Source organism: Octopus bimaculoides, chromosome 16, assembly GCF_001194135.2.
Source record: "Octopus bimaculoides isolate UCB-OBI-ISO-001 chromosome 16, ASM119413v2, whole genome shotgun sequence".
Lineage (NCBI taxonomy): Eukaryota > Metazoa > Mollusca > Cephalopoda > Octopoda > Octopodidae > Octopus > Octopus bimaculoides.
In genome coordinates, this window is record NC_068996.1 from 16155281 (window position 1) to 16166171 (window position 10891).

Genomic DNA, 10891 nt, shown 5'->3' on the forward strand with positions numbered 1-10891 from the left:
ATCTTCCACACACACACACACACACACACACACACACACTCTCTCTCTCTCTCTCTTCATATATATCTTTTTCTCTCGATAGCAGCAGCAACAACAAAACAAAAAACTATCATTGCAGTGAGAGTCTCCTGCTAAAGTCTGTGATGTGTTGTTTATATCGTCAAAGACATACAGAAACACACACAGCCAAAACTATAACTATATGTATCGTATATATGCCCAGATAGTTAGTTTTTTGAAGCCTGTGCTGCATTGTATTGACAGACTTGCACTTAAAGTTCCTACGTAGTTAATCAAAAACTTGTCAGTTACTATGGGGCCAACACTATCTATTTGTCTATCTATCTTTCACGCACACACACATTCACTCTCTCTCTCTTTCACCGTATTTCTCTCTAGACAAAAAGTTTTTCTCCGCGTCATCTAAAATATACGTTGTGAAAAGGGTTATCTCCCCTTTTGATTCCTTCCCTTCTTCCCTCTCTCTACACAGATGTTGTTACGAACAGACAGAGATCAGCTCCTGTTTTACAATATAATATTGCAGAATCGTATTCAACCCAATTATAGCATAATAACGAAGACACTATACTAAGTAGGTTCAGATAAGATCAGTATACGTATTGAAGTTGAAATTTTTACTTTTATTTTTCATTGTCACGAAATAAGCATAATGATTTCAAATCAAAACATCGGCCTTGGCGGAATTTGAAGTCAGAGCATAAAACTGATTAAATGCCACTAAGCATTTTCCCCGATGCGATTAACGATTCTGCTAGATCACTGAATGATGATGATGATGATGATTTCAAATTTTGGCATAAGGCTAGGAATTTCGGAGGAGGGCCAAGTCGATTACATCGACCCCAGGGCTCAACTGGTACTTATTTTATCGACTCGGAAAGGATGAAAGGCGAAGTCGACCTCGGTAGAATTTTTTAACTCAGAATGTGAAGACAGACGAAATTTCACTACGTGCTTACAATTATGCCAGCTCGCAAAATTTGGTTGCAAATTTTGGCACAAGGCTAAAGCAACGGTTCGGTGGGTAAGTGTAAGTCGATTACAACGATGCCAGTGCTCAACTGGTATTTCCAGTGCTCAACTGGTATTTTATTTTATCGAACCTGACAAGATGAAATGTAAAGTTGACCTCGGCGGAATTTAAACTCAGAACGTAAAGATACCTGGGCTCGTTGCTATGGAAACAAGCACCAATACCTCTGCAGCTAAAAATGCTCAAAATCTGCAAACTTTTTATCAACTAATTAGCATAGAAAACTACATCAATACACGAAATTTGAAAACAAATAAAACAAAAAAGTGTGAGCCAAAACAGAAAAGATTCTAGAGTTGATGTACGTAAGGCTGGACCTCTTCACTGGAGACTTAACAAAAAAAGAAAAAAATAGAAAAAGTACTAGGGTCGATTGATTTATTTGACTAAAAATTCTTCAAGGCTGTGCCCCAGCATGGTCGCAGTCTAATGACTGAAACAAGTAAAAAAAGATAAGAATGAAAATAGGAGCGTAATAAAGCCCAGAAGCTATTGCAAGTGAGATATCTATAAGGTCATCGCTCGTTCACTGTATGCCAGCCAGACGTACCACTATAATTACAGACGTAGCCTATTTTGGTGGGCAAGAAAGAAGAGGGCAGGCTGGCGCCTTTATAACTGCTGTGTATTTTACTAGCAGCTCAGCCATTGTCCAACAACGGCATTGTTACTCTCTAACTCCGCCTACTAATGTTGTTGTTGTTGCTAGTGAAGATGCGACGAGAAAGTTTCTTACAGAAAAACAAAAAAACTAAATACACACACACTCACACAAACTTTTGACTAACTCCCCTATTTTAATTCTTTCTCCATTTTCTAACTTTATTTTTCTTTCAACGACCTCTCTTTCTCGCTATCTTTCTTCATTCTCTTTTCCTCTTTTCTTTCTTCATACCAACTAAAAACGCGCGCGCACATACACACACACACACACACACATATGTACATACACGTAAGTGAAGAAAATTTACTTTGTAACTTTTAACTTATAAGGAGCAAAGTACATGCACATCGTGAATGCTGTCAAATACACACATAATACTCAACTTCGCTCCTCTCTCACTCTCTCTCTACACACACATATATATAGATGTACCCACTTAAACGTGGATGTTCTGTTAGAACAAACAATACTGTGATGTTTACCATGAGAGAAACTCTCATATTGGCTCTTAGTGCAAAATGCACTCATGCTTATATCGACAGCAGTCGAGCGTCCATCATTGACAAGACCAAGTAAAGTCGAAATTGCGTGATCTGGTGGTCTCGGCCACTTATTATCTTATGGGCTTGTTAAGGCGGTGAGCTGGTAGAATCATTAGCATGTTTAGTAGTATTTCTTGCAGTTCCTCACATTCTGTGACCAAAAGTCACCAAGGCCAAAGATCCCATTCAACCCTTTCGTCATCGATAAGAAATAAGAACCAGTCAAGTGTTGGCGTCGAAAAATCTGATTTCCTCCCCACCACCTCAAAATTGCTGGACTTGTGTGCAAAATTTAGAAATTTGCTGGATTAGGATAAAGGGTCAGTGACCTTAATTCTCTACCCAAGTAAATCAATGTGTTCATTTATGATGCGTTCAACACAACGTAATCAAGAAGGTGAATAGAGATCTAGTACCAGAATTGTTAGATGGAGGAAGTCAACATCATCGTGATCATTTAACGTTCGTTTTCCACACTGGCATGGGTAAGACGGTTTGACCAGGGCTAGTAAGAGAACTGCAGCTAGCCCCAGTTGCCATTTTTGGTTACTTCGTCACTGGCATGGATGCTTTTTACAGCACGGGTGTATTTCACATGTCACTGGCAAAAGTGACTCTTACGTGCCACCGGCACGGTTGGCTTTTATGTGTAACTAGCATGGGTGTCTTCCACACATCACTGGCAAAGGTGTCTTTCGCGTGACACTGGCATGGATGCGTTTTACGTCACCAGTATGGGTGCCTCTTACATGTCACTGGCACAGGAGCCTCTTACGTGTCACCAGCACTGGTGCCATTTACATGTCACCAGCAAGGAGGGTGCCCTTCACGTGACACCAGCATGTGTCCCTTCTACGGGACCACTGGACGGGTGCTTTCTGTGTGACACCGGGATGGATGTCTTTTATGTGTCACGGGTGCCTTAACAGCATGATATATGGATCAATGGGTGGGAGAGAAAGAGAGAGAAATATTAATTTCAAATTTTGGCACAAAGCCAGCAATTCCGGTGGATGGAAGGTAGGTCAATTTAATTGATGCCAGTGCTTAATTGGTGGTCATTTTATCGACCCTGAAAGGATAAAAGGTAACATCGACGTTGGCAGAATTCAAACTCAGAATGGAAAAACAGACGAAACGCCACTAAGCATTTTTCCTGGCAATCTAACGATTCTACCAGCTCACTGCCTTTACAAAAGAGAAATATAAACCAAAGTAAGAATAAGTGATATATTTCAATGAGTGACAGAAAGGAGAGAGTGGGGAATGACTGGCAGCACGTTAAAAAAAGTGGTGGCTGCAATGTATCAAGCACTGATATTAGATTAGATAAAATATCTCTCTCCTTACCTGGTCTGTGCTGTTGTCTGTGTGGTCTTGACTTTCTGTTCCAGACTTTGGGGTTGTCGACCCACCGTCCCTTTCATCAATCACTAAGTCAATTGGCATTTTACCTTTCAAACAGCTGATATAGCGCTGACAAAAATTGTCACAGAGTTCATGCACCTGAATAAGAAAAATAATTGCATAATATTAAATACTGTTATTTGCATATTAATCCTTTAGTATTTTTTAAGCCGGCCATATCCAGCAGGTACTTTGAAGGCACCCTGCATAGTTATGGGCTGCTCTTTGACAAGGTATAGCACCCATTCAGCCACCCTGCCAGGGATACAGTGAAGTCATGGTACTGCAACATGGCAGACTGTAACGAGGTAGTGGAAGAGCTCAACTGAGCCAAAGTGCTTCTTACATTGATACTGAGCAGAGGAATACTAGAAGATCAACGGTCAGGATCACCAAACTCTATCAACAGAGAGTAACTGTAATCCATCCATAGGGGTGGTGGTCATGGTTGTGTAATCAGGTAATAAAAGATTCACTATGATTCAAGTTCTTAATTCAAATTCATAATAATGGAATTGGATGGTAATAGAGAGTCATGGGAATCCGCAAAAGCAGTGCAAAAAAAAGAATCCAGCTAAAATATTCTACATGTTTTATGTTAAAACTGGCCAGATCCAGCCTCTCACACCTACCATACAATGTCATTTTAAAAATAAATAACCACATCATTGAAATATCAAAGCTACAAGATAATGCATGATTAATCAAAATATTGTGAATAAATAAGCATTACATTTGACAGAGTAACAAGGTTTAATGAGTTATTTACTTATATAAAACAGTGGCTCTCAACAGGGATCCATTTAAAACTGTAGGTGTGGCGGGGTCACAAAGCAAAACAGTAAATTAGGGCCCCACAGAAGTATTTTAGAGGTGATCTTTTATTTTTTGTTTCAGCCATTAGACTGCGGCCATGCTAGTGCACCACCATAATGTATTTCAGTTAAACGAATTGACTTCGGTATTTTTAAGTCATTTTGGGGTCAATAAAATAATTACCAGACTAAAATGATAAAAATATGAAGATATTGGACTTTACCTTTTCCAGTTCCAATAGGTGAAATCTTAAAACCTGAATGGCTTGAATCATCTGAAACATAAAAACGACATCGAATGTCACTAAACATCTGGATTGAGGTATTCTTGATAAAGTTACAAGTGTTCATAATGTTAGAAATAATTTTTGCAATGTCTGTATCAGTCATCAAGCCGCAGTGAGGGACACACACACACACACACACACACACACACACGTGTGTACAAAATTCTTCCAGTTTCTGCCTACCGAATCAACTCACAAGGCTTTGGTTGGCCTGGAGCTATAGTAGAAGGTGCCACGCAGTAGAACTGAACCTGGAACCATGTGATTGGGAAGCTAACCTCTCATACACAGCCATGCCTGTACCTGCACACACACACAGTTTCTTATTGCTTTATTGCCCACAAGGGGCTAAACATAGAGGGGACAAACAAGGACAGACAAAGGGATTAAGTCGATTACATCGACCCCAGTGCGTAACTGGTACTTCATTTATCGACCCTGAAAGGATGAAAGGCAAAGTCGACCTTGGCAGAATTTGAACTCAGAACGTAACGGCAGACGAAATACTGCTAAGCATTTCGCCAGGCGGGGTAACGTTTCTGCCAACTCGCCACCTTAGAGTTTCTGTCTACCAAATCCACTCACAAGGCTTTGGTTGGTCTGAGGCTATAGCAGAAGACACTTGCCCAAGGTGCCATGCAATGGGACTGAACTCAGAACCATAAGATTGGGGAACAAGGTTCGTAGGACAAAACCAAAACCTGTATATATATATGTGTGTTTGTGTGTGTGTGTGGTAAGTAGGATCAACAGGAAAGTATTGCATCTAGTAAGTGTAAGTGAAAAATATTTGCTTCTTGTGGCTTTTGATTTGCAAATTTTCTGATCTAATGAAATGACAAGCTGTAAGACAAGAAGGGACAATGGTCCCCATGATGACTGGAGCATTGAGGAAGAGAAGGAGAGAGGAGGAAAGAGGAAAGAAAGAAAGAAAGAAAGAAATAAAGAAAAAGAAGAAGAAGAAGAAGAAGAAGAAGAAGAAGAAGAAGAAGAAGAAGAAAGAGGAAAGAAAGAAAGGAAGGAGAAGAAGAAGAAGAAGAAGAAGAAGAAGAAGAAGAAGAAGAAGAAGAAGAAGAAGAAGAAGAAAAACAGCAACAGCAGCAACAACAACAAGACGTTATGATGATGATAAGAGGAAGTGGAGAAATAGGAGGAAAAAAAGAGAAGAGAAGGCAAAAACATGACCTAAAAATAATGTGAATAAAAATGTAAAGCAATTATTTTTTTAAAAAATAGGTAATAATAAATAAACAAATAATTCATTGGCAACTTACAGAATGTTATTCGGAAGTGAGGGAACAAAGACAATAACAGTAGCAATTATATTCCTAACGAATGGACAAATAATTGCATATGAATAACACATACCCTCTAGTAAATTCTGGCGCTGCTTGTGTTTACAATAAATATAATACTAATGAAATATTTGTGCCCACTTAAATGCTCTGTTAGAACAAGCTATACTGTGGAAGATACCATGAGAGAACCTCTCATATTGGCTTTTGGTGCAAAACGTACTCTGGTTTATATTGCTAGTGGGGAAATAAATCCCTGATACCTCTAGCACTGAGACCATCAGATCACATGATTTCAACCTTCTTTGGTCTCGTCAATGACGGACACTCAGCCACTAGAGATAATAAAAAAGGGAGCAAAATAGCAGCGAAAAGTTCCAAGAACTGAAAATCCTTTGTAATTTTTGAGAAAAACAACGAAAAAAGGATCTTTTCTGTTTGGCTCACACTTTTCTATTAGTTTTGATTCAATTCTTATCAAATTTGGATGTGTTGATGTAGTTTTGTGTGCTAATTATAGAAATGAAATTCATTTTTGCCATAAACTAATAAACAAAAAGTCAATAGCTTTTAAAGTTTACTAATTTTGGGTAATTTTAGCCAATCCAAAGCCACAGACATATAGGTGCCTGCTTCCGTAGTAACAAACGAAGGTATGTATATGCTATGCAGGAGATACGAAAATAGTGATTTGTTTGACAAACTTCTAGAGTGCATTTCAAACTTGCATTTTTGAATTCTTCACCAACCACAAAAAATGTATTGTTTATCTGAACTGAACTCCAGATTTTTATTTTTGTGTGTGTGGTAATTTAATGTTCAGTTTGTTTGTTTTTTCATAATGTGATGTTTAGATTTTTATTGCTTCATTAAAAGATTTTTCCTTTTAATATTGTTTTACATGCCTGTTCCAAAATTTCGCATGATTCATTCATTAAAACTTTTTAAAGCTTCCATTGTCGTAATGTTTTGTCTAATCTAAGCTTCCATGTACTGCTTTCTAATTGGGTAAAAATAATCAAACATTAAACTTCTAACATTTTTCTGAAATGGTCCAGGAAGCAAGTAAAATAACCACATCAGATCCAGCATCAAAAAATTACGTGAATATTACCAAATTTCAAAATTTTCACTTGATTAAAAAATTTTGAAAACTGTGAACCACACAGAAAAGATCTGGGGATAAACAAAAGAATGGTAAAATGAGAAAATAAGGCTGCTCAAGAGAAACTCTTTTACTCTTTCGCTTGCTTGAGACTGTTTTTAAATTGATGGCATGGATCCCAGTACTTGACTTCAAGTCTGGCATTTAATTTAGCCGTCTCTTTCGTTGCACCGCTAAGTTACAGCACAAACAGGTCACTGAGACGCAAATTTCATAACTACAGAAGTATGTCTGCATCTAGGTACACGATGAAAAAAAGTACTTATTACAAATATCTAATGTTGCACCGCTAGATTACAGAACATACAGACCATGGAGTTGCAAAACAAACGTCTTAAAACAGACAGTTATTCCTGTACCTAGATAAAGTATGAAAAAATGATGGTAGAGTCATGGCAGGAACGTCTTTGGGTATTGATATATTTCTATCAGGGGAGAACGAGACAGATGTGAACAGAACGATGAAGAGAGAAGAGAAAGAAATAGGAAAAAATTTTAAAATGACAGTTAAATTGTACCTGTAATTTTAAAAAACATCCAAGTGTATTTTTGGTGCACCTAAATACAAATAGACTGTTTTTTAATAGCCGAGGCTTGTTATACGAATATACACACATTGGGTCACTCCCTGTGATTCATAGGCACTCTAATGTAACATGGAACGAACGCAGCGAGCAGGTAAAATCGTCAGCACGCTGGAAAAAATGCTTGGCAGCATTTCGTTCGTCTTTATGCTCTGTAGAGTGGAGGCGCAACTGCCCAGTGGTTAGGATCGTGGTTTCAATTCTCAGACCGAGCGTTGTAAGTGTTTATTGAGCGAAAACACCTAAAGTTCCACGAGGCTCCGGCAGGGGATGGTGGCGAACCCTGCTGTACTCTTTCACCACAACTTTCTCTCACTTTTACTGCCTGTTTCTGTTATGCCTGTAATTCAAAGGGTCAGCCTTCTCACACTGTGTCACGCTGAATCTCTCCGAGAACTACATTAAGGGTACAGGTGTCTGTGGAGTCCTCAGCCACTTGCACGTTAATTTCACGAGCAGGCTGTTCTGTTGATCGAATCAACTGGAACCCTCGTCGTCGTAACTGACGGAGTGCCACGATGCTCTGTAAAGCAATAAGCTGGCAGAATCATCAGCACGCCAGGCAAAATGTTTATCTGGGGTTAACTTTGCCTTTCTGGGTCGATAAAAACAGTACCAGTTGAACACCGAGATCGATGTGATCGGCTTAACCTTCCCACCACCACCCAAAATTACTGGCTTTGTGCCAAAATTTAAAACTAGTAATTCTAATGAGCTGGCAGAATCGATAAGATGCTGGATACAATGCTTTGCAGTATTTCATTTATTTTTACGTGTTGAGTTTAGATGCACTTCGGGTTCGATTTTGCTTTTCAAACTTCCAGGGATGAAAAGCGGAACATGGAGTCGATGCAATCCACGTAATCCCTCTCCCGAAATTACTGGCCCAGTGCCAAAATTTGAAATCAATTATGGGGGCGGGAGGTAGCTTTCTATGGAAAAATATTTCCGAAAATTTATGATTTTTGGCCATTTTCTTTTTTCTTTTTTCTTTTTTTTACACTACATGCTTAAAAACCATGGGAGAAGCTCATCAGGTAAAAAGAAAAGAAAAACAGACGAAATGGTATGTGATTAAAGGAAGATTTGGCTGATGTTTCTAGCACATCTGACGACCACTTGGTACCTTCCTCGAGAGAGTTTCAAATCAGGGCAACCACATAAGTTGAATTTTCTCCGTTTTTATGAGGATTTTCTAATTTTTACTTTTTTCACCATGTCCTTAGAAATGATACTGGGTAGAATGTTATGAAAAGAAAATTTTGGAAAATTTATCATTATTTTTCAACTCCCTTCACTACCACACCCAAAGCGATTTTGACCAATTTTCGTTGCATTACACAATTACAAACGATGGGAGAAGCCTTTTCGGTAAAGAAAAAAAAAAAAAAATTTCAAACGAAAAGGTCTGTGACTTCAAGGTGATTTAGCTGTTGTTGGTAGCACATAAGTACCAAGTTGAGATGTAATCGACTTAACCCCACCTTCGAAATCGCTGGCCTTGTGCCGCAATATGAAACCACTATTATCACAGATGCAGTTATGCAACTACACAGGAAGTAAGATAAACGGAATTATATATGAAAATAACACTTACCAGACTGTCCAGTTCATGGTTGGCGGAGAAGAGGGGTTTTTCAGCTCGTGCCTGTAGTGATAACAAGAAGGAAAAGAGAAAAGTTGGGGCAAGACTTCAAAATGAAATTGGTAAAGATAGAAATTTTGTACTTACGAAATTGTTTTGAAACGGCAACCAAGATTGCCTAACCTTGCACAGAACCCCACCCCGCCGAAGAATCCCATTTTAGTATACATTTTATAATCTGAGGGTCCATATAATATGTGGCAGGGACAAGCAGCAAAATCATAAATTGGGGAGCCACAATAGTATCTTAAGGGTCCTTGGAAATGTTTTGCTTTAGATGTATGTATTGGTATGCATTGTAAGAAACAAGTTTCTTTCTCTAACATTTTATATAGTTCAGCCTACACAAGTGATTGTTTGATAAACAAAATAGGAATTTTGAAAGCCGTTTCTATAAAGCTAGTTCAAAAACATCGAATGGCTATGGGAGTCCGCCAGAAGAAAATGGCAATCAAAGTGGTCTGAGACATTCACCTCTTTAAAGTGGACGCTGCGTTAGAACACACAAATACTGCGATATTTAACCAAGAGAGAAAACCTCTCACATAGTTATATGGTGCTTAAAAGCTCATCATAGATTTCGCTAGCGGCAGACGATCACAGCTACTTCCGCTGGCGGTATGCATTGCAGTTACTTTCTTAGAGCTCATCTTTATATACCATCAAATATGGTATTTGTTAATCTTATCTTATTTTACTAGAATAGACTCTGAGTTGCTTTTTCTTACTGAGACTTCAGACGATTTGCTGTGCTCGAGGAGACACGTAAAAGGCACCCGTTTAGGTGATACGTAAAAGGCACTCATGATGGTGACACGCAAATGGCACATACAAACCAAGCCAAAACAGACTGGAGTCTAGTGCAGCTCTCCAGCTTACCAATCCCAAGCTAACATGGAAAACGAATTCTAAAGGATGATTATGGTATTTCTGTGGTTACTGAGCGAGATCGGGAAATTTCGATTCTGTTCAAGGTGGGGTTTTTTTTTGTGTGCTTTGAATTGTTAATTAAAGAAAGGTGTGCCAAAGGTAAGAAAATTTATTTATACATACCAGCACTTGTTTCGAGAAAACGGCTATATCTTCATTGAATGATTCTGACGAGCATACGTCGCCTCCGGCCACACCTGGTTCCCGCGGTGTACAGGTGGCGAGTTCACATTTCTCAAATATAAGAGCGAGGAGCGGAAATAAGGGATGTCTAAAAAACAAAACAAAAATGTAAAAAAAAAAGTAATTAAATAAAGTGTGTATGTTGTGGGATTAAGGACGATTAGGATCAAAGGCATGAAACGGAAATTATTTCGTTGATTAAAACATCTAATTAAATATTTTAAAATCGTTTTTGATATGTATTAAAATGCACACACACACACACTATGTATGTATGTCTCTATCTATCTGTCTATCTATCTATCTGTCTATCTATC

General features: G+C 38.5%; 1 protein-coding gene across 10 annotated transcripts in view; it reads right to left on the bottom strand.

Annotated features, from left to right (window-relative positions):
* Nucleotides 1-10891, bottom strand: part of LOC106880485 (homeobox protein Meis1) — a 261086-nt gene that overhangs the window by 74318 nt on the left and 175877 nt on the right. For 8 of the 10 annotated variants that reach the window (XM_052973539.1, XM_052973541.1, XM_052973535.1 and 5 more), the window contains exons 4-7: nucleotides 10515-10662; nucleotides 9414-9476; nucleotides 4710-4760; nucleotides 3614-3769 (exon numbers count right to left, since the gene is read on the bottom strand). In XM_052973539.1, coding sequence (XP_052829499.1) covers nucleotides 3614-3769; nucleotides 4710-4760; nucleotides 9414-9476; nucleotides 10515-10662 — 418 coding nt within the window. The remainder of the gene's footprint in view (nucleotides 1-3613; nucleotides 3770-4709; nucleotides 4761-9413; nucleotides 9477-10514; nucleotides 10663-10891) is intronic. The other 2 variants (XM_052973540.1, XM_052973537.1) reach the window with 1 other exon arrangement.